Here is a 25,664-nt window from a genome sequence, read left to right on the forward strand (position 1 = left end):
AAAAAACGATTGCGAAATGACGGCGTTTCCATTAATCGATGTTATGCGACTAAAACGTAATTTTTTTCCTGTCGCGATAAGTCATTCCAAAAATCATGGCGACGGATGTTAATAGGTTTATGTATATCCCAGCCACTGCACTGGCCATTTTTATTAATTGAAGGAGACGTATGTGTGTTATCCAAGCATTAATGGTAAGGAAAGACCCTTATACTTGGAGCGGCTGGTGTTTCTGGGTGTTTCTCCCTCATATCTGCTTCAAGGTCTTGATTGTGGCATTTCTTTGAGGTTTAGAATCCAGTATTCCTGTAATTCTTTTGTCTTTTATGAATTTAATAGAGAACTCTGTGTCGTATTCTGTCCAAACATACCGTGTCATCTACGTCAGATGACCTGTAAATGCGCAAAAACTGTTTCCATTGCAGTTTTGCGAAATTTTTCTTTTTCGAATTGCCTGAAAAACCAGCTCATGCGAGCGCAAAAAGTTTTTTGCGATAAATTGGAGTTTTTGCGAAATTTCTATTGGGCATATTTTAAATTCGCAATTTCAATTTACGCAATTTGAAGGGTTATGGAAGGTGGCTATTGACACTCTTCCTCCATGCTTCACTAGGGTAGAGATGCATTTATTATTATATATTGCTCAGATGCTTTCTTTCTAAGACACTGCTCTGGAAACTCGTGTTTCATTGTGATTCATCACACCACACACAACTTCCCATATTCTGTTAAAAACTTAATTCAGTCTTTGATTTTTTTTTTTTCTGAGAGAGCAATGGCTTAAGTAGTCCATTTGCTAAAATTTTGCTAAAAAAGCTTAGTGTTTAGCCATTTTGGGCTTGGGCAAATTTAATTTGTGTTAGCCACTGCTGCATATCTGGTGAACAATCTGAACCTCAGGCTCAGACTTCCATTGCATGGACAAAAAGAGACATATGGACATATATTCTTTTGTGTTCCACTGAAGAACGAAAGTCTGACAGGTTTGGAACAACACTAAATTAAATATTCATTTTTGGGTGAACACTTTTCTGATAAGGTTGTGAATATAAGTCTGGAGGTATGGAGCCAAGCAAAAAATTGTCAATCTGGTTAAGCATGTATCTGTTTGTTCTTTTTTTTTTTTTTTTTTTAAAGAAAAGACTTATGTTTTGACTTATGATGTCTTTTTGAGCCATATTATTAAAGGCATTCAAAACGAATATAGTTCAAGTCAGACAATTCTGTAAAAATATTTCAAATGAAATGATTCTGTCATATATCTATCAGACTCTGGTGCTGTTCCAGGGACCATTAATTTAATGGACCCCAAAATCTCTTCTGCACTGAATTGGACTATTTATCATCACCTGATAATGTCTTGGCAGGGAGATTCAATCTAGATACTGAGATTTGTGAATTGATGCCATTCTGTCAGACACAGACTGAGCAAATACTTTAAAGTATCATTAATTATCATGGGACATCATGGGTTTTGTAATGGTTGTACATTAATAAGAGGGTAAGAGGCTTTCATTAAAAAATTTAAAAGTCACAGAAAACTAAACAAATTTGTTTGTGAAAATACATCTTTATAGTTGAAATACTTTGTATAAAGAAATATTGGCTAAATATTTGCTTTTTCAGCAATGCCCCAATTCATTCACATTCAAATCTGGCCATATTTAATTTTAGAGTTGTCACATACCAAAATTTCAGTAGTCCGTACCAGTACCAGTAAAATTTCACAGTTCTCTGTACCAATTTCGGTACCATAGCAAAAGCTATTATAACTGTTTTATTTTAATAGTTTTTTAAATTTTAAAATAAAAATATTAAATAAATGAAATTAGTTTATAATAAATAATGCATTAAAACATTAGCATAGCTTCAAAAATGGTTACATTAAGTTAGGGGTTCAAAACAATACTCGAGTTACTCGACTACTCGTGGTTCATGCTACTGTAAATGAAAAAACATGAAATAGTTCTTATCAATAAATGTTTATTAATTCATAGCCTAATGCAACAATTACATAAGTAAACTCTCAAAACATTACAATTATGTCATTACATATTTTAATTTTCATGTAACAGAGTAAAGCCAAATAAATAGCTGGTCTTGCCTTTCATTACAGACGCAATGTCCGCTTTTAGGGGCCGTTCACATATCGCTTCTTTTGCACGCTCAAGTTTGCAAGCGCGCTCATAATGGAAGCGACTCTGTCGCGACGCGCATGTGTGGTGTGGTGTGCTCGTTTTTCCAGGCGCGAGATGAAAACATCTCAACATTTCAGAATGCCGCAAGCACACCGCAGGTCATGAGAAAAAAAACAACCGATAAGCTTGCATTTCCGACCTCAATTTAGGTCCCCACAGTGACAGGAGTCCCCATGAGTCTGTGTCCATTCAGGTTTAAGTCCCCACTGGGATAGAAAAACATGTGTAGAGAGGCAGAAGAGAAAAGTTTGCAGCTGTTTAAGAGTTGTGAGAGTTGTATGGCAACTAACTTATCTAGTTTTCCATCCTACAAGGACGACACGCACGCACACATACACACACACACACACACACACACACACACACACGCACGCACGCACGCACGCACGCACGCACGCACGCACGCACGCACGCACGCACACACACACACACACACACACACACACACACACACACACACACACACACACACACACACACACACACACACACACGTATAGCACTGTCACACACACACACACACACACACACACACACACACACACACACACGTCTGGTTTACTATCTTTGTGAGGACTCTCAATAGACTTAATCGTTTTTATACTGTACAAACTGTATATTCTATCCCCTTACACTAACCCTATCCCTAAACCTACCCATCACACACAACTGTCTGCATTTTTACATTTCCAAAAAAAACTAATTCTGTATGATTTATAAGTTTGTTTACCCATGGGGACCTCTATTTAGGTCCCCACTGTGACACAAGTCCCCATGAGTCTGTGTGCATTCAGGTTGAAGTCCCCACCGGGATAGAAAAACATGAACACACACACACACACACACACACACACACACACACACACACACACACACACACACACACACACACACACACACACACACACACACACACACACACACACACACACACACACACACACACACACACACACACACACACACACACACGTATAGCACTGTCTGTGGCATGACAGCCTCATTGGTGTGACAGTAGACAGAAAGGCCAAAGAGAGTGACTGTTTCAGTTCTGGTTCTGCTCAGAGGGTTCTCCCTCATGAATTTGAACTCCTCTAGAGTTCTGTTACAGAATTCTGAACTGTCTGGAGAATTCTACTGTCTGTCTGATGTTTGGTGAATTCTGGATACTTTGAGTATTTTTTTTTTTTTAAAGAAAAGCCCCCATAAATAATAAAGAATAAAATGGCAACACAATTCCCCATATCATACCTTATTGTATAATCTTTCAGCAACATCTTTGAAATCACATTATCTCTGTTCTAAACTTATTGAGCTGCCTGCTACTTACATTCTAATTCAAGTGAGCTCATATTAAGTGACCAATTTGAACTTTTCTGTATAGACAGCAACTCAGCACGGCACACAGACAGTGCTTAAGACTCAGCTCAAAGTACGTTGGTGATTTAAATGTGCTGTAGCATGATATTTACACACACATATTGGGAAAAATAATATGTTTTAATGACAATTTTATCAACGAAAAAATTGGCCAACATTAGGTGTTTTAGGAGGCAAAGGAACCACTAATTTGAGATGCATTTGAGATGATTCATTCCTCTGGAGTGTCTAACCTCCCTTTCACCTGCTTTTTGGCAGTGTGTGACAGTGTGTAGATTTTGAAGCAACAGAGTACAGTTATAAGGAGAACCCCCTTGTGTCTGTGTCAGCTGCTTTCATGATCTGTAATGAGTCAGGAAAACTGTTGTGAGAACACTAAGAGGCTTCCCTCTAAATCGAGTGTTATACAGGAGTGATTGGACATGCTTGTGCATTTTTTGCAGTCTGGAGGACTTTAATGGCCTTCATTGGCTCAACAGTGACAGCCCAGTGTTGGCAGTCTGTGTTAAGCTTATAGAGCGTTGTACATTCTAATCATATTCATTATGGCAAGATTATACTGTCTTGTGTAATTACTGTAAAGATTGTAACAACACTAAATATACTGGCAGCATATCATTCTCTCTCATTGTCTCTCTCACTTTGCTGATCTGCTAAAGGACAAAGAAAGCCCAAAGCTGCTTGATTTAGATGTCTGTTATGATCACTTATGAATCAACTGCCTCTGCCTATATGACTGGGATGCCAACTATCACGCTGACACACACCCTCTGTACTGTTGTTTTGATGCAAAGAGAGTGAATTTGATACTTTGTTGCATCACTGTATAAAATTAGAATAATTTGTCACTTTTTGTTAACATGTACTTCAAAAGGGCATTGCTAAAAAAATGTTAAGCAGCAGAGGTTCTACATTAGTGGGATCTGTTCTGATTGGGTCACAGAGAGATTTTAATTATTAATTGCAATTAACTAAACTACCATTCCAAGGTTTGGGTAAGATTTTTTGTTTTGAAAGAAATTATTTATTCAGGGAGTATGCATTAAATTCATCAAAAGTGAGCATAAAGAAGACTTATACATTGTTACAAAAAATCAATTTAAAATAAATTCTGTTGCTTTAAACTTTTTATTCATCAAAGAATTTTCCGAAACTTTAATAATAATAAAAAATGGCTCTTGAGCAACAAATCAGCCTATTAGAATGATTTCTGAAGGTGCATGTGACACTGAAGACTGGAGTAATGATGCTGAAAATTCAGCTTTGATCACAGGAATAAATTACTTTTTGAAATATAGTAAAATAGAAAAGTTATTTTAAATTGTAATAATATTTCACATTACTGTTTTACTATATTTTTTATCAAATAAATGCAGCCTTTCTGAGCATAAGAAACCTCTTTCAAAAATATTTTAAAAATTCCTACCGACCCTAAACTTTTGTACAGTGTATTTAGAAGAAAACACTTTCCAGATGCTATTGACGTCATTAGAAGTGTTTAAATTGAATGACAACACGAAACGGCTGCGTGATATGCTCTCAACCTTGAAAAAAAACTTATTTTAATTGATGTTGCATTATATTAATAATATTAATGTTTGAATTTTGTTTCCATTTACACCACATACAATATTGATACTTGTAAACATGGCAATTGTCAAAGACATAAGGTGTTTTATGTGACGGAGGAAGTGTATGTGTGTTTGGGGCAGTCGAGGGAAGCAGAGGAAATTTTAATGTATTTTTTAGTAGAATTAGGGAATTTCATTGGCACACGAGGCAGCTGGTGGTGTAGCGCTGTCTAGTGTATTTCGATCGTCTCTGTCACCCGGGCTGTGTGTTTTGGTTAAGCACCACCCTGGTGGTACCATCCCATATCAGTGGGCGGCGGCCATTTTAAATTGCTTTTTCACACCTTCGGTGGGAATGGGGTTTCAGACTTACATGTGCTCAGTCTGATACACCCAAGAGAGAGCAGTGTTATAGATCCTCAAGCAAATTGCTCACACTTTTTCTTACACTTTCTCTCTCTTTCGCTGTTTGAGGCCTTTTCAATTCCTGTATCCTGAGAGTTAGTAAAGTTAGATACAATTTTTCAACTGTTAGCCTCAGAATGTAAATATTTACGAATCACTAAAAATTTGTTTTTTACTTTGATAAGTTAACACAGGTAGAAAATGTCTTTTTTAGTTTAATAATTTAAAAATTAGTAGTAGTTTTACTAGTAGTAATAGTAATACTACTACTACTACTACTACTAATAATAATAATAATAATATATAGGTTGAATCAATCATAATTACTGTTATATTTATAACAATTGTTATTATTATTATATTCGTAAGTGTAGCCCCCTAAGCTCGAACCGCCCGCTCTAAGCGGGACTCGATCCCTGGGCCGTCCGCATGGGAAGCGGGCCCTCTAACAAGCAGGTTAAAGACCGCAGTCTCTAGCGTCAGTCACTAGAGCGCATCTTGAGATTAGGGGAGTAAGGTTTACATGCACAGCTCACACTAGCCTACGTCTGTTACATAAGCACACTTATCCCAAATTATTAAAATAGATTAATTATAAAAAAATGATCTTTTCTAAATTTAATAGTCAACCATTATATATTGTTTTTAGATAAGTAACTTACATGTTATTTTATTTAGGTGTCTGTTCATAATCGTGGGAGTTTGAAACAAAAAAACAACAACGTGTTTCTCAATTTACCCAATTCGTGCAGCTCTAACAGAAGTACCTGTACATATTTTAATATCAGCTCACTAATTTTGGGTGAGTAGCTTTTCCCGAACCTTTGCATGACGGATTAGCCTACATAAATTTACTTCCTCATCAGGTTGTTTGTTTTATTTATGATACTGACTAAATTTTGCTCACTCTCGTTCTTTACTGTTCTCTAAAAGCCCTAACAATACGGATGGCAGGAGTGTGCCAATGTTGGCTCTACTGTAGGTCCCAGTAGAGTGTAAATTTCTGCTTTAGCCAGCTCAGAATCTGATGGATCTCTCTAAGTGTGTTTGCACAGCACATTTTAATCGATTCTTAAAATGTTCAATTAGGGCCAAATCAATTTGCGCAAGGTGGTGACGATCAAAGTCAGCATACACTTCACACACACCTCTGCCTCTCTTGGCTACACACACAGAATTCAACATGCTATTCAGTGCTATAATTATATATTTTTTCCCCTTTGTTTCCTACCCTTTCTTCCCTCTTGTCTTTAATTGGATCTGTTTTCTTTGTTCTCATAGGTGTCATTTACATACGGTCGGTTTGGACACCCGAAGGGAGTGTGGCAGTTTGGCTTTGTCATGTCTAACTACAATGTTCATATCCCCAGGATTCTAGTTTTGTTGCCATGGTACCCATGCCAAACTGACCAGTCAGTCCAGTGTCTTTCACCTCTCAAAGGTGGCATACTTGGTGGTGTTCTAAAAAGAGGTTTTTATTTTATTTTTTGGAACTTGTTATCAAAGGTTGCAAATGTGCCAGGTTTCTTTTTTTTGTCCATACAACTACATATACACCATTCAAACGATTGGGTTGGTAAGATTGTTTAAAAAAAAAGAGGAAAATGCTTGAGGAAAAAATGCGTGAAATTCCTGCAAAATGTTTCTTAAAAACTCTCTCTCAAAATATGCAAATGGCTTCCGCAATCTTTTTTCTTTTTTTCACCGCTTATTGCACTTAAACCATCTAATACACACACACAATTTTTTGTGAGTATCCTTGTAAACAAAGTCTGTTGTGTCTCAAGTCAATGTAAACAGTTGAGAAAGAAAACATGTGAATCAGTAAATTGGATCCGTGCATTAGCTCTTAAAGTGACAGAAGCCTATACAGAGAAAATAATTTACTGCTCTTGACCTTATAACTTCTGTAACTTTAATTGTAAGGATGCATCTGTATGTAATTTTTACAACTATCCAGTGTTATTTTACATTTGATTACTTCCTTCAATTTATGAAGCATTTCTTACCTGAATACAAATATAGGAGTAAGGGGGAATTCCCACCAGTTTTCTGAAATGAAATTCAGGCCCTGTATCGCTTTCTCTCTCACTTTCTATATGTATTTCTGTCAGGACCACTATCGTCAAATACGATTGACAATTAGCATACAGTTTGGATTGGCGGTATGGTTCTGTTCTGGGCAAGAATGGATAAGATGGATAACATGGATAAGAGCAGCGAGAGCAGCAATAACCCCCCTTCGGCTAAACAGAACAGAACCAACATGAATGTATTGCAGATTAATTCAAGATTTTAATGTACAACATAATTCGAGAATTTAGTCTGATTCAAGGGGGAATCAGAATGCCAATCCTGACTGGACGAGAGGAGGAGCTGGGGATGGAGGAGGGTAATTAGCTCCTGAGAAACACGATAGCTGTTGATAATACTAAAGGAGCTTATTTAGCCCTTTAAGGATGCTGTGATAGGCGTCGTATTCCTATAGGTAGACGTGGATCAGCTGAGAGTCAGCTGATGCAAGCTTGACTAACGTGAACTGCCAGAACTGACGCTACGCTTGATTTACATAATATATATAGAGAGTAATATACAAGCACATATGCACAAGGTAGTGAAAATATGACAAAAGTTTGAACGAGGAAAGACAGGATGGATAGATAGAAAGATAGATAGAGACAAAATTGGAGAGAAGCTTGGTGATGGATCGTTTGCTGTTTGTGCCAAAGGTCAAAGTTTATTGGGGCATCCATGTGGCGAATAGTTTTAGTGCTTAGTCGGAGGCAGGAAGCCGATTAACCCGAAGAGCTTCCTGCAGCGTTGTGCATTTCAGTCAGTGTGTGTTTGAAGGAGTGTATTCCAAATGATGTCTTGAAAGGGCTATAAATCATTCTTCTTTTTTTTTGCTCTCCCGACTTACTTTGTGATGTCATAGTGAACGTGGGTGTGTCTGAATTTGATACAGAGTAAGATCTGCTTTGAGCGTGTGTGTGTGTGAGTGAGATAGCAAGGGTCAGAAAGTTTGAGAAAATTTGTAAATGTGCACTTGCTACAAGGTCACGGTTTTTGGAAGCAGAACGAAGCAGCTGCTCTTGCCATGAGGGGCCAGAGGACAAACGCCAGAGGAGATTTCTTTTATCCAGGCGTAAAATACCATATGATCCGTCAACTCCATTACTGCCCGAATAATATCCACACACACGCGTACTTGGGTTCTTCAGCCTCTTTATTTGAATGCCCTGAGGTCCTTAAATACAGCTGTGTGTTCTTGTGCCATCTCTGGTCTCATCCAGGATCTTAGGAATGGTGTTTAGTTTTTAGAAGTCATTTGCTTCAGCCTACAGCATATAAATAATTGTAGGGTCAATGAAGGGGCTAGGATAAAGTGGACAGGATGGAGTGCCTAGCAACTTTCATCTCACAGCAGGCTTTGTTTGTAGCTTGCAGACTCTGAATAAAGACTAACTGAAATGGAACCTTATAAGTAACTGTTTTGGAACAATATAGGTGACAACACACGATAATCTAATAAACGTTCACTACCATTCAAAAGTTATATTTTTGAATGTTCTTATGATCACAGTGTTTCCCACAGGATTTTGTGAAACTGGTGGGTGGACCTCGGTCCCTTTAGGAAGAAATTGTGTACATTTTTAACGTTAAATTCATCAATCTGGTGCACTTTGAGAGTTCAAAATTAAGAGTTCTAACCCATATTCAGTGTGAAAATTTAACAAAGAAAAAAGTCTGTACATTGACTTGTACCTGAACTTTAAAGGTGACTCAACTCTTTTAGTTTCAGTACACTACATAATAATAATATTGATAATATTTTCCCTATGACAGTAATAGCCATATAATGTAAAACAAATGCACTGAAAAATAAACTTTCATAATTAATTTAGTCCTAATTTCTATACTTGAAAGAGATAAACCTGTAAGCTTTTATTTTAAATCTTTGCGCAGCGCAAACAGAAGTTTAAATATATTTTTGCACCGCCAGTCTAGTTAACTGTTACTTCAGTCTTGAATGTCACATGATTCTTTAGAAATCATTATATTATATTATATTATATTATATTAGATACATAAAATCTTTGAAATATATAGGTCTCCACACAGGCACAACTTCTATACAACTTCTATATTCTACTTTGTTTTGAGTAGTATCTGTAAAATAATCAGCACTTAAACACATAATTCTGAGCACATCTTTATACTTTTTTCCCCCTGTAAAACTGTATTTTTTTCACATTTATATTATTGAGGAATAGTCTATTTCAGTTAAATCCACTCCTAAACAACATGTAAAACAAAACGAACTGTGGTTGGTTACTTTAAATGTTAGTTGGGTCTCTTCCTGTAACCTATTCTTGACCAGAACAAACTGCAATATGAACAATGCCATAGTCTGGCTAGGAGAGACTAAGAGATGTCAAGTATTTCACTTTTCATGGTTGGGATAAAAAATGGAAGAGATACCATAGGATTTATCGCGTGCCACTTTATCTGCCATAATGAATTTGATTGGAGGTTAAATTGGCAGGAATAAATGGGCAGAAATACAATTCCAAGAACCCAAGGGAAAGATTTTGAACTCTTCACGCTGTATATATGAGTTGAAGCTTTGGGTGATGCCGTCTCGCCTGCCCCAATGAAATCTTCAGCGTTGTGAGAAATGTTTGACATTTGAAAAGTGGCCTGAGAAAAAGAGAGTGAAAGTGAAAGGCTAGAAATGTGTGGGGTGTCGTCAGCCTTGGGACCAGCGGCTGAAACAAATCAGAGCGGAGGTGTTTGGGCTTAGAATTATGATCCTCTTTGTAGCCCTGAGAGCGCCATAAAGAACGGACTTGTGACACAGAGAGATGCTGTTTTTGGGATGATGCTGCCTCCATCTGCCGAAGCTACGTGCTTTATAGCGTGCAACCTCCATATCGCAGCTCCCCAGGGCCGCCACAAAACATTGCACTTTTTAATTCTTTCTTTTTTTGTGTTAGTCCTCTGGGGCTCTGCAAATTATGTCATGATCGCTTGTGGTGAGGAAGAAGACTTTATTCATCTATAATTTCCTGATGAGAGACTCATAATGTATTACAGCATTAAAGGAATGTTCTGGTTTCAATAAAATATAATCTTTATTTGAGACGTAATGTTAACTACCACAGAAAATAGCTTTGACTTGTCCAGCAGTTTCTTTTAAAAAGCAAAAATCATGGTTACAGTTATATTTGACCGAATCTTATTTTCTTCGTTAACTTGTATTAAACCCATTCCTTTGTTGTATCGTTCATTCATTCATTCTCTTTCCCGTCACCATCCTCTCTTCTTGCTCAAGACACTGGGTCCACAAGGCCTCACGTGTGTTTTGTTGTCTCAGTGTTGATTTGAAATGAATCACTGAAGGTGTATCTCTCTCTGAAGGGATTATTATGTGTTTAAACTCTTGTTGTGAGACGCTGCGCCATACCAAATCTTCATTATATTTTCACACCTTTTCAATGCTTCACTCCCTCTACCTGAGGAGAAAGAGAGAGAGAGCGAGAGAGATAACGTAACAAAATAAACCTCTGGTTATATTCCAGACAGCTGCTTGAGTTTCTGTTGGTCTCCATTCAGTCGCTGTTTCAAAACATGCAAATGAGACTCTGAATCAGCATGACATCTTTTGTACTTGTATCTCAAAAATAAGAGAGAAAACAAACAAGAAATACAAGAAGAAGAAAGATTGTGTATTACATCATTTTATTGTATAATGAGCTGTGGTCGAAACTCTTGCTGTGTAAAACATGTGATATTGTTTTGCGCTCCTGTTCTCTGATTTATCAAGTTTTCGGAACTTATATGATGCTAAAGAGACATTTATTGTGAACCAGCACTGCTTTGAAATTCCTATTTTTACTTTTTCTTAATTTTCTGCACCATTGTCTGTGATTATTTCAGTTCAAATACAAATACATATTAAATAAAATATTTATATAAATTCACAAAATTGTTTATAGATTATAAGAAAGTTAAGATGGGAAATCTTCTGTGTTTCAAAATTGCAATTCAAAATCTAACTCTCAGTGATGTCATTGTAATTAAAATATACATTGAAATTAGTCTTTTTTTGCATTTATTTGCATATTAAATTGTCCTTGGTCTTCCATTTAATCATCTTTAGCTGCCTTTATGCTGCAAACGTGGCACATGGCATGTGCTTGTCTGTTAGAGCAAAATGTTGTCTCATACTGGCTTTATCAGTACAGATCTAAAATTATAACAGGAAATAACTTTAAATTTAGGGTCTGATTCATTGAAGCATTTGGCACACTCCGTCTGCTTGGCAGACTATCTTGCATTTGATTGGCAGAGTGATCTGATAAGCTCCGTCAGAGACTTAGCTGAAAATGCGAACATGTAAATACGAATAGGGATTTTACAATGATAGAGGTAAAGAAAAAAACCCTTAGAGAAAGGTGAATGATTGATTCTATGCTTCAATTAAGCATGAGTGAGCACAGATGTGGTAGAGCTTCTGACTGTTGCTTAAATACTTTTTCTAAAAAAATCAGATTGCATGAGTGTAATACAACTTGTGGGAGTTATGGTACACAGATTTTAATTAGCCAGGAAACGAAAGTTTAAAAGATAGCTATGGTGTTGATATTGTGTGCACAATATAGTGCCACAATATACTGTAAAACATGATCGCAATGTTAAAGGTAAATTGCGGTAAAAATGGTAAGGTAACACAATCTGTTAATTGGTTACCGGTAAGTTCCTTTACTGCTTATGGAGAAACTGTAATATAATCTTAACAAACATTTCAAAATGCTGTTAAATTGACAGTTTTTGGAAGTGAAAAAGCACACATCATCTTGTAATTTACAATGAAAACCCATAAATTGACATTCCCAGAATTCTCTGTGATTCTTCACATTTAATGTTTTTTTCAAATAACTTTTTCTTCTTAGTTTTTTTTCTTTTTTCCTCAGAATGTACATTAGGGTTTTGTTATATCTTATGTTGTGAAATTAATGTTTATTGCATTAATTTAATGTCATGTTATCATGATGGTGTTTTGTATTTGTGTGCATGACACTGTGCACCTTCTATATATTAGTATTTACCTCAGGTTGAGGGAAAGATCCTTGTTTTTTGGTGGCTGTCAGTGTATTATAAAGGTCCAAAACAGATTATAGTCCTAGTCAGTAGTAGGGCTGTCACTTTACGTTCGAAAATCGATTGCACAATCGATCGGACCAACCAACAAGTATCGAAAACGAAAATAGGGAAACAATTTTAACGGCCTTCTCTCTGAAAACGAAAATAGGGAATCAATTTTAACGGCCTTCTCTCGGAGCGCGTCCAGCTCGTGACGACACGCGCGCAGCGAACACACGTAGTGAACGCGTCACACAGCAACTGCAGGCTCCGACAAACACACATAACAGCAAACTATACTTTTGCATAATGTGTCTCTTTTTACAACAAAAATGTGAATTCTGCCGGTATTCAGACAGTCTCATGCATACAGATTCAGGCTACGGGCTACAGGCTACAATCGCCTACGTAGTAGGCGAAATTTGTTTGACATTTCTAATCGTAAACAGCCATGTTGAAGCCTGCAGTAATGTTTTTCATTGATGTTATTGCAGTCCACTCTGCTTATTGTTTTTCGAGAATGTTGCACTCCTGTTTGTCATTGTGCACGAAACTTCACGCCAATTAATCATCAGAAATATTGCTGCCTTGTGCGCGTCAAGCGCCCTCATTACGTTCGTCCTAATGCCTGTTAGTTGTCCGTGGTTTTGCCTATATTTGGCGTTGAAAATGGAAACGTCTTTAGACGTGGAAAATCGATTTTACAATCGATTCAATGACACTTATGTCTCAAAAATCGATCAGGATTTTTTCACAAAAGTGACAGCCCTAGTCAGTAGGTTAGTATATCAACATTATATCAGTTAAAGGTAGGGTAGGCCTTTTTTTATAAACAGTTTTTGTTATACTGGTTGAAACTCTCTTCACATCCTGATAGCAATCAATAATAGAAGTGGTCTAAATATTAAAACATGTATATATCTTCTATGGAAGTCTCAGGACCAAGAAATGGTTTCCAAATGCAATGATACAATGTCCTACCCGCGTGGCGACGTTGCGTTGGAGAGGGAGATGCCCTGAAGAGAGGGTGGGATCTTATGTTTGCAAAGCTAGCTTGCGATTGTTAGCCTAACCGAAATTGCCTACCCTACTTTTAATGAAATATAAGTTTAAATATGTGGTGTTGTTTTTTTTTACTGTAAATTTAAGTTCAATCCGTAAAACCCAAAATGTTTCTACCTTATTTTTCACAGTAAAGTTCCGGCAACCAGAGCTGCCTATTAATAATATCAGAATATTATTTTTGTTTTCCAGTGTACCTACCAAGTGTTTTTGTGTATTTGAGTTACTAATTAAGTGTGTACTAGAGTAGTAACTTTCTGACCTTTCAAACGTTATGCTGCAGCTCAAAGGTCTGGTTACTAAGACTGCATCTCATTGGTCAGGAATGCCTGCATAGCAGTAATCAAATAAAGTTGTGGTCTTGCAGCTGAACAGTTTGGTGTCTGATCTTGCAGTTGTTCAGGGATGGGATTTTACTGAGGTCACAGTCCTGCTGTAGTGCCATTCTGCCCTTGAGCAAGGCATTTAGCCCTGAGTTGCTCCTGTGGGACCTTTTGCGTTGGATACAAATGTCTGCTAAATGACAGATTTCAATTTCAGTGATGACTTGTTGACTTTTTGGGTCATGTTTTAAGGAGAGTTCAAACAAGTCGTCCCTGAGCACAAAAAAGGCATTTCAACCATCGCTATTACACCCTGACACTCACAAACAGACACACACTCACAAAGGCACTGCAGTGGCATATCCTGTCCAATGGAGTTGTAAGCAATTGTGTGAATGTGAGCCAGAGGGGCTACAAATGATTCCTGTTTTTCAACTGGTAAAGCATAGTATTGAAAATTTGTATTTAAATGAAAAGGCAGGTTGTTTAAAAAAGCAAAAATGGGCATTTCTCAACCAAATAACTACACATCATGCTTGATGCCAATTTTTATGGCTCATTTTGTGATGTCATTTTCACAGCTCTTGAGTAATTTGTTATTTGCGGCTCGGCTCAAGTTTTACAGCTTAAGGGCTTGTGTTTCTGGGTGGTCTTGTGCCAACTGAACAGCTACTTTTGAGATAGTTAATGCTAGTGTTGATGCTATTCAGCTTTGTCATCACAAGAACAAATTACATAAAAAAATGTTGTATATTTTAGTGTATATTTATAACATAATTTTCTCTCTGAATCTTTCTCTTTTTTTCTTGCTGTACCATCTGTTGCACTCAGAACATTGACTTACTTTCTAAACACACTTATACATTTATCTTTCCAAAGACCCTTGGCCTTAATTTAATTTGTTTCTCTGTAAATAAATGATCTTGTTGAACAAGATAAAACAAAAACCAGGGGACACTTTAAATTATAACAAAAAGCAATTTTGACTTGTAAAAACATCTAAAGTGTCTATGAAATTAAATAAACATACAGATAAATCTCTTTCTCTTTCTTTCTGCAGTGTGTGAGAGCAGGGGTGGAGGTAGTGATCTTGTGCCCAGGTTCTCCTCATCCTTGCCCACATACCTTCCAGTGTCCTGCCAACTGCAAGGTGCAGAGTCATCCTTCTTTCTCCGGGAGGCCACACAGGAAGTGATGCGTAACGGGAGCTTGCAGACACGCAGCGAGCCTCTCTTTCTCCACTTGCCCGATGCTAGCTCCACTTCCATGTTGTCAGTCAACTGTAGCTATGGCAACCTCACTGCAGAGGCCCCAGTACCACCAGAGCTCCTCCAGGGGGCACTTCCACGTTCATTCCACACCTCTACACACCTCACGCTGGGCTGGAAGGTGAGAGCACACCTGGTGAGCAGGAGGATAGGAGTTGATCGCCCTCAAATACAGGTGTTGTTTTACCTGGCAGGCCGCAGATGGGAGGATATGGATCCTCCTGCGGAACTACTCCCGTGTATCCGTGTCGTTGGCATTCGTGATCCAGGGGAAGGTTCTGTGTCAACCGCCTGTCGCCTGGAGGGAAACATGGGTATCTGTGTATCCCAGCTTGGCATCCCTACGACCTGGTTCAACGCTCCTCCGCCACGTAGACGCACACAGGAACCCGTTCCCATCACGGTTGAGTTGCACTACTCCATCCTTCCTCCAAAAACCCTGGGAAAAGAGTGCATAGCAGGAAGGGCACAAGGAAAAGCTGTAGGGCAAGAAGGGGATATGCAGAGGATTGGGACGGTGACTCTCTCTTCTGGGGACAACAAAGCGCCTAGAAACCGACTTAGACTGGATGGAGACGTCGAGATTCTGGCACCCCCGATCCCAGTTAAACAGGGACAGACTGTGGGATTTCAAGTCCTAATGAATTCTGCTGCCACCACTGAGCAGTTCACACTGAGGTAGGACAAAATACATCCACACGCCTGTATAGAGGTTGCATGTCTTGTGCTCATGTTCTCAGTAGGGGTGTACAAATGTTTTTTATTGTATTGTTTTGTATTGACCGATATGGATAAATTAAATAATCTCGAATATTGGCTGATAACTAATATGGTATCTCTATATTGTGCATCCTTATACATTTTATATGCAGTTTTAGTGGTCTTTGCTTTTTCTGGCAAGTCTAGTTCTGTGTTGTTGATAGAGAGTGTGAGAGGAGAGTATGTCTTTCCGTTGCAGCTGAGACGATGTGAGTGATTGTGTGCATGGCTCCATTGCAGCTTTATGTTGGTCGCATTGTCACAAAAAGGTTTTTTGTTGGCCGCTGGATTCAGTTCAGGATGATTTGCAAGAATTGTGGCTTGTATGAGAACACTGTAAATCAGGGGTGTCCAATACTTCTTCTGGACGGCTATCTTTCCTGATGGAGAGTTTAGCTCCCTCCAACACATCTGCCATGAAGTGTCTAGTAATCTTGAAGAGCTTGATTAGCACGTTCAGGTGTTTAATCAGAGCTGGAGCTGAACTCTGCAAGATGGCGGCCCTTTAGGAAAAGAATTGGACACCTCTGCTCTAAATCAACTCTGACCATCTTAGGCTACGTCCACATTAATTCAGATATATTTGAAAATTATGTTTTCATTTTAATGGGGTCATGACATGGATTTTTTAATATTATTTTAATATGTTCCTTGAGGTTCACTTATAATGTTAATAAAGTTTTTTTTTGTAAAAAAACAACCACAAATAAATGCATAAAAACGATTATTTTCAACCCTGAATGGTGAACGTGAATGTTAAAGCAACACGGACTCGGGTTCGCACTTGTTCGGGAAGTAAAGTAACCTGCGCATGCATTTTTAGCTGATTATGAAGTATTTAGTTAAAGCTGCAGTAGGGAGTTTTGAGAAAACGTTGACTTAGCCTGAAAATTTGAACAAGCACAACTTACAGGTCCCACCCCCTTGCTCTCTGCTGCGCTACAGCCCTCCCTCCACAGCTCGTCCTCCACAGCGGAGCCTGCCGTGAACGCGCAGGCTAGTAAACAGGGCCACCGATAACAGCGGATAAAAAGTTATATGGCACATTCACTAATAGGGACTAAACGTCAATAATATGCTTTACATTGACTATGGCCTGCCCATACTTTGACTACAAACTTGGTCCTCAAATCATTATGTATTTTGCAATAGCCTACATGTAACTTTATAACGTTGCACTCTTTCTATAAGTTATAAATAGCTAGTAAGATAACGTTAATATAACGGTAACTAATGTTACAGTATGTAAGTATTTATTCTAGCGATATATAATGCTAGATAAGGTGTGCTAGTACATTATTTCAGCAACATGACAAGCCAGTGAATTAGCAGGTTTCAATTGTTGCTTAGCAGAGTGCGTGACATTTTATCTACATGTTATGCAGCTAGAGTTTTGACACCGAGTCAATGGGCTCTGTGTAATTTTTTCTTTTTCGCTTGTTTATAGTCATCAGTCTTTTTCCTTTTACCTCTTTGTTTTATGAGCAGGTGTCACTCGAGAATTGGCAGTTTAGGTTGTTTCTCCGTCATAAGCACAGCTGCAGCACGCCGGCAATCTTGAGTTTGAACGATGGCTCGCGCTGTGCAAGAGAGGGGTGTGATCAGCGCGTTCACAAGCGTGATTGACACTGCTAAGACATTCCTCCTGGCTCTTATTGGTTGTTTCTGACCCGGAGCGTGTATTTCTTGCAAATGGCAATAGGACCACTAGGAGGAGCCAGAGGAGCTTGATTTTTACACAGATTATCTGTCTCATATTCTACTGTCAGGACATAATGACAGTTTTAGCAAATAAATTTTTTTCAAAAGTTACCTACAGCAGCTTTAAATAAAACTCATGTAAGGGATGGTCGTGTTGATGATTTACCTTGAATACGAACTAAAGTGAGCCTGCAGTGTATTCGCGCATAGCCCGTTGAATCAGGCCAACAAATTAATGGAAATCCACTGTTTCCTCAAGAGTCCGTTTGCAAGCACCTTACAGCCACACACACACACACACACAGTAAACCTGTGTTGTTTATTTAGCTGCGCACAATAGCACCAAATTAATAAAAAAGACAATATGTTGACCCGCGTTCTGTTTTCTTTCATGCGCATTGCACGTTTGCGATGACGTAAGATGCATGCAAACGCACCAGGGTTGAGTTGAGTGTGAAACCAGACCAGCGCGGGTGGCACCGGGAACAATCGTGCTCGGGCTCAGACCGCAGCAAACGAGCCTAGTGTGAAAGCACCCTTAGAAACTGAACGCACATCTGTATGTAACCAGTGTAGATGGCATCAGTGATTATAATGGGTTCTATTTTCACGACACGAAGCTCACATCCAGTGTAGGCAATTGTAAGCCGTTAAGTGACTGAATGCCAGATGGAGTAAAACTATTCGTCGATGTCTTGCTGTGGAGGCAGTCATATTCGAATGTTTACGTTTTCCAAAATTGCTCGTCCAAAACGTCTGAAAAGGGTTAAATCACCTTGCTGTTCTTGTGTAAAACTTTATAAAAGCTCACTGAGATACAGAGAGACCAACCATAATATTCTCACGCTATTCTTCTGGCATGATCATTTTATTACCAAAATATCCCACCACTCACAGGTGCATTTAAGGTCACACTCAAAATCATCATTCCATGTATGATCTTAAATTCAACTGTCAACAAGTTTTGACACGGGACAAAAATTGCAAATAAATGTTCTGTCACCTTTGCAGGAATGTGATATAAAGCTTGTACAAAGTAACATTTATCTTTAGCAACAATATGAAAGCAAATAGCAGGCACAGCAATAGCAGTACAACCACATACATACAGTGTATTGGTACAAAATGCATCACATGACTAAACATGCGTTATTTGGAATACCTCTGTTTTCACAGTGCACACTACAATGCAAAAAGTTCACAGTTCACACATAAACTGCTGCTCACTTACTGGCAGCTTTTCATCCTGGAGGCCTTTAGGGCTTTCCCAGACATATGATAGATAAGACTTATTCATCAGCACGCAGATAAAGCAGAGCTCCAGACTACCGCCGTACACGTCCCACCAGCTCCGCTCCTCTCTCACTGCTGTTGAGTTTTATAATAGGCAATAATTAGTCTCCGCCATCAGGACGTAAGGATCATTAAAATGGATGAAGGAGCATACATTGAGGTTGTTTCAGGGGGTGTAACGTCCGAGTCTCTCATATATTATTCACTGATAAGATTTTAGGTGGATATTTACATCCGTACACAGTCAATATTACTGATGTAGGAGGGCAACATGTGCTTGTTAAATATAATAGTTAACGCCAAGAGACATCTTCTCGTTTTTTTTTTTTTAAGTCTGTGGGATGACATCTCAGTGTATTTATGTCTGGGATCGCGATTATCTGCAGGAGAGTGGCTATGGAAAAAGTATCTCCCATCTCAATTAACTTCCGTCAGCGAAGAGACAGATGCATGCTGGCAGAGGAAGATGCTATTGTTTCTGCTAGTTGAACAATGCTGCGACATCAGAGACATTCCTGCTGGTGTCGTTTGGGTCTATAAAAGATGTGTGATGTCTTTCATTTCGCCACCTGCTATCTGTTTAGATGGAGAAAATCAAAATGTTTTCCTCCTACCGATGATGGGAAAAGTCTGCCAGCCGTTGTTTGTTTGTTTGTCTAGAAAATAACAAATTTGTGCCCTCATTGTTGCAGAGGAGGAGATTGAATAGCTAAAAATAGCTTCATTTGTTCCCTCTAAAATCAAAACCGAGTTTGTATAGTTGGTATTTTTTCCTTGTTCATCTTTCATACACATAACAGAGGTATTTGAAAAAAAGTACACCTTTACCGACGTTTGAATCGACCTTACAAAGTTAACTTTTATATATTCATAGTCTTCTGTCACACAATCTAGTCATAGTTTATAGAGTTTAGATCAGTGATTCTCAACCGGGGGCCTCAACAGACTTTAAATGGGGCCTCAAGATGACTTAAAATCATTTAAAATAAGGTAAAACAAGCATTAAAAAGTAAGATATTTCTTAGTTATTTTTATACTAATATATCTTTCTAGTTAATACAAGCTAGAAAATATTGATGTCAAAAAGAATGACTGTTCTTTAATGAGACTAGTGGATGTACAGAACTGTTTTTTGCATTGAGACAAATGTGATCTGACCAGCTTATAATATTTAGCTTTCTCTTGATTAACATAAGCACATCTACTGGCTTGTTTACAGTACATCAGTCTCCTTATATTGCGACAAGCTGTTAGACAAAGCATCATTCACACAGGCACACAGAACCTCAGTCAGATGGACAGATGGGTAATTTTGTTTTGTGCGTCTAGAAGGAAGTTATGAGTTTAGATGAATTAGAAAATCTCATTTGATCACAGTTTTGGAAATTATTCTTCTGTCTGTCCTCTTCCATCATGTGTGCCACGCAGCTGTCAAACAATGCACACGTCGTAATGTGATGCTTGGCGAACAAAACAGTATGGTTTTCTCAGATGATTTGCCACGTTTTTCCAATTTTAGTACTTCAGTAATCAGTAAGCACAACTGTCTAAACTGTTTTGCATAGCTATTTAACACATTTGCTCTGTTTTCACCCAGTTTGCAAGGCTAGGTTAATTTATTTTAAGAACTTCAGCTAAGGACAAGGCAGACAGACAGAAACCAAACAAGACATTTACCACAAAAACATACCGTTTTTGACAGAAGTGTCATTATCGGATAAAACTATGTAGTTACACAATAAAAAAATAAACATTTTAAGTAATGGTGGGTACTATTTGCATTTTGAGTAGTAACATGCACTACTGTTCAAAGTTTTTTTTAAAGAAATTATCACTTTTATTCAGCATTACATTGATCACCACTGACAGTAAAGGCATTTATAATGTTAAAAAAGATTTCTATTTCAAATAAATCTTCTTTTAAACTTTCTATTCATCAAAGATTCCACAAAAATACTGTACGCAAAATAAAAAAAAGCACAACTGTTTCAATATTGATAATAATAAGAAATGTTTTTTATTAGAACGATTTCAGAAGGATCATGTGGCATTGTAAACTGGAGTAATGACTGCTGAAAATTCATAAATTAGATTTTAAAATATATATTTTTTTACATTACTTATTTTAAATGGTAATATTTCACCTATTTTTACATTACTATTTTTACTGTATTTTTGATCAAAGACATGCAACCATAAAAGATTTTCAAAACGTCTTCAAAAACATTAAAACACCTTACCTGAACAGGGCTTGACATTTACACCCACCAACCTGCCAAATGCGAATTTCAGCAGTGGCGTGTAACTCAGTCACTCCCACTAGCCACTTTGCTGGGTTGAATTTTATATATAATATATACATTTTTCAATTGTAGTTTTTTAAAAAGTCATCTGAAATAATAAGCTATGTGCAAAAACATAAATATTTCGATGCATATCGATACTGAAATATCTGAAACGCTCCCAGTACTTCTTTTCCGCAGAATAGGTACACCATACCAGCTGCACTTTCTTATTCTCTCATCTCTCCGACAGCGAGTTGACACACAAACCCGCCTACCCTCACTCACTCTTTTCATTTCATTTGCTCCGGATGAATATAGTTGGTGTAACTTACAGGGCTTGAATTTCGGCGTGTATTTTGCATAATTTTACTCATTTGACTCATTTTTATTAATTTAGCTCATTTTCTCAGATTTTGTGTTCACACCCAATGTGCACGCACATAAAGCCGTCTCTCAGTACTAAATTGAGTTCTTTTTCGCTGCTTATTGCACTTAAAGAGTCAAATACACACAAAATAATTTTGAAATTACGGTTTTGGCGAGTATTCAGGTAAACACAGTCAGTTATGTTTTAAGTGAACGTAAACCGTTGAGACCATGGGGGAAATCTGCCATATAGATTTGTTTTTATATTACTCATAATAGAGACGCCGGAGACCGGGGTTTGAGGCCCGCACAGAGCGGGGTGAGTAGGACCGGAGGGGTAACATGTATATAGGCTACAGTAGCTCAACTCCATATCATGTTAAGCACGTGTCTGTATGCCTCTATTCCTATTGTATCCGCTGTTCTTTAACTGTTCTTCTCTCTCCTCCCCACTCTTGTTTTCTCTCTTCTTCCACATCTTAGAAAACAATCTGCATTTCCATTCTCCCTGACTGCATAACACAATCAAAGGGCTTTGGATTGGATGTGTTTTAGATTTCATCTGTTTATACACATTGTCCATGGTTAACAAATCAGAATGTAATAAGAAAACTAAATTTGAAGAAAAATATTCAGGGATTTGTCAAGAGTTTTGTAATCAGTACTATCTGGACTGGAATATACAATTACATTCAACTGAAAAGCATGTTGTTTCTGTCCTTTTCTCAGGTGATTGGTGTGGGTCAGGAGTAAACATACTTATAAAACATTTATGAAGTACAATTTGCATCACATTGTTTTTGCATAGATCTGTGCAAACAGTGTGCCCAGTGTGCAAAGTGTGTCAGGGATAGTTCACCCAAAAGTGTATTTTTAATGTAATTTATGTAACAGTTTTTTCAAAACTGTATGACTTTCTTCTTCAGTGGAAGTCCAAAACAACATTTTATGGACGAAAAAAAAAACAAAAACCACAACACATTTTTCAGAATATCTTCTTTTGTGTTCCACATAATAAATGTCTTTCTGATTGTGCAGTGTTATTGGGAGTAACAGAAAACAGATTTCATCTTGATCATCTGGGATTCTGTAGGTCAGTACATCAACAAATGTGAGTTTCAATGACAGAGGTTGATGAGAGAGACTTTTACATCAGCATTAGGCGCCAAAGACATTTCTAGTGCTACTAGTATTAAAGCTACAAATCTTATGCATCCTCACAGAGCTCTGATTTAGCCAAAACTAAAGCCACTGTTGCATGCACACGCACACACACACACACACACACACACACACACACACACACACACACACACACACACACACACACACACACACACACACACACACACACACACACACACACACACACACACACACACACACACACACACATTAGAAGATGTAGGCTACTAATGAGGAAATTTACTTTATACTGCCTCGAACCTCGCACAAACCTGTTGACATCATTGGATTTGATGCAAAACATAATTTGGTGAATAATGCCCATGTCAGATACTTAGAACCTCTCCAAAATGGGCTCACAAGTCCGTTTTTGTCACGTTTCACTGTATTTGTGGGGATGTTTTCACAAATTTGGCCCTCAGTAATATATTTAAACATAGGTTATTATCGTTAACTAAAACTACAAAGTAAAACCATAAAAAAAATCTTGAACATCACTTGAAATAGAATACTAAATACTAAATAGAACTGAAATAAAATTAAATATATATAAAAATGAAAAGGCAAAGGCAATATTTATCGTTTTCATTTAAAGTCGAAGTACTAAAATTGTTAAAACTTAATAAAAACTATATCCACCTTATTCCTAACGACCTTACTGCGTTTTGAATTATGGGTGGCACTTCCGGTTTGGGGAACTTCCATTCAAAAAGGCTGAAACGAATAATTTCAAATCATAAGGTTGCCCTACAAATAAAGCTGATCCGTCAGTTTGACTGGAAGAGCTGTCAATTTTCCTTTATGATTTATTTTCATACATCATGAGATTAACGTTATACTTGGTATTTTAACGTGACATGTTATAACAAGAATATCTATGGCAAGAGCTCTTTTCAGTCGCTGCTTTCTTTTCCTCATGATGATTTTTATTTTTTCCTTTGCAATCCGCTGAAAAAATTTATGAAAAAGGACAACATATACGGCACATTTGTGGTCTGTTCTCCCGAATTTAATTTACGATATTCCATTAATAATTGACTGGAATGCACGAAGAATCTCTCGTTATTCTCTTCAAATCCTCACGTCTCTTTCCAGGTTTGTTTTCACAGGTAAATGCAATTTATAATCTGTCAAAATGACGGAAATCACTTTGATATCACGTAATGCTGAAGTCAATGAACATTTTTGATTAAGGCTTGTTATACAATACAGATATATTTGCCTACTACAGTGATATTTAACCAAAGACTCGCTCTTTTGGGGCTATTTTTGGTCTGTTGAAAGTACCTTGTTGATTCTTTTAAACGTTTAAATTTAATTTTAATGTTCGATGGTTGAAGGGTGAGTCGATTAATGTCATCTCATTGTGACACTTTTTAACATATTGCGTTCATAGAGCGAGCCTTTCACTGATTGTTTACAGCTTAACGGATGTTAAACCCATAATTCGCGCAAAGCGTCATGGGGCATAGGAATAAGGTGGATAGATATAAAAAAAAATAATAATAAAAATGACAAAACTACTAAAACTTTAACTAAAATGAAAATATAAAAATAACGTCTACTTCAAATAATAACAAAACTATATTAGTGTATCAATGATAGTAAAATGAAATGAAATGAGGCATTTATACAGTGCTTTACTTTGTAATACTGTCTCCTCACCCAAAATAACTGATTTAAACCTAAACATGCACATTAGCTATCTATATGGATGTACTATAGACTTTTATTGTGTTTAGTAATATTTATTCAATTATTCATTTTTTTTTTATATACATATATATATTTAGGATAATACAAAAAACTATTATCTTTATTTATTAATAATTTGTCCAACTGAAGATGTCCTCGAGATGTTTTGTCAGATTTACATGCCCCCAAACTGTTGCTAAACACACACACCCATTTTGGGTTTCCATGTTTTATGGGGGCTTTCTATAGCTTTCTATAATTATACATATCATAATTATTTTTTATTCTGTAAAAACTAACCCTAACCCTACCCCTAAACACAACCCTCACAGAAAACATTTTTACATTTTCAAAAAACATCATTTAGTATGATTTATATGCTCACTAAAAAAAAAAATGTTTTTGCTGCTTGTTCAAATTGCTTAATTAAAATGAGCTTAAGCAACACAATTGCTATACATTTTGTCCAAACTTAATTTGATTGTGTTCAATCTGCTTAAATATATGTAAAATTTAAGTTTACTTAATCCGTTTGTGTTGGATTACATGAATGATTTGTGTTGCATTAACTGAAACTGGGTGGTGCTTGTTAGTTCCCAGCATGCTTTCCATATGGCTGAATTAAGAGAGAATAACTGTTTAAATTAGGTGTTATTTTATGTGTTTAAGGGGAAGACTTGATAGTGTGTAATAATTGTGTTTAATGTTCAATTACATTGCAATCATTAGTACCATTTAAATTACACCATTGTGGAGAAGAGTGGAGCATTTGGTTAGGCTGAAAACTGATTCAGCAATACTCACAGCAAAAGCTTAGGTTGATGAAGCATGTAAATCTTATCCTTTAAGATGCTAAAAAGTGCTATTGGTAGCCAATAGTTGGCTATAGTCTAGAAATGTATTAGTGTGACACTAAAATAAATTGCATTGGATGAATGAATATATGAATTTGAATACCTGAATCATATCAGGGAGCCTTTTTAAATTCGCTGACAATATTAGATTAAGCTGTGCCCAACCATAGTAA

General features: G+C 37.2%; 1 protein-coding gene across 1 annotated transcript in view; it reads left to right on the plus strand.

The window, feature by feature from the left end:
- si:dkey-215k6.1 (transmembrane protein 132C) overlaps positions 1–25,664 on the plus strand; it is a 264,184-nt gene that overhangs the window by 73,444 nt on the left and 165,076 nt on the right. The window contains exon 2 of the mRNA XM_056263882.1: positions 15,146–16,031. Within this exon, the coding sequence (XP_056119857.1) occupies positions 15,146–16,031 (886 nt within the window). The remainder of the gene's footprint in view (positions 1–15,145; positions 16,032–25,664) is intronic.

This window comes from Rhinichthys klamathensis, unplaced genomic scaffold (genome assembly GCF_029890125.1).
Source record: "Rhinichthys klamathensis goyatoka isolate OS25496 unplaced genomic scaffold, OSU_Roscu_1.1 h1tg000210l_1, whole genome shotgun sequence".
NCBI classification, from domain to species: domain Eukaryota; kingdom Metazoa; phylum Chordata; class Actinopteri; order Cypriniformes; family Leuciscidae; genus Rhinichthys; species Rhinichthys klamathensis.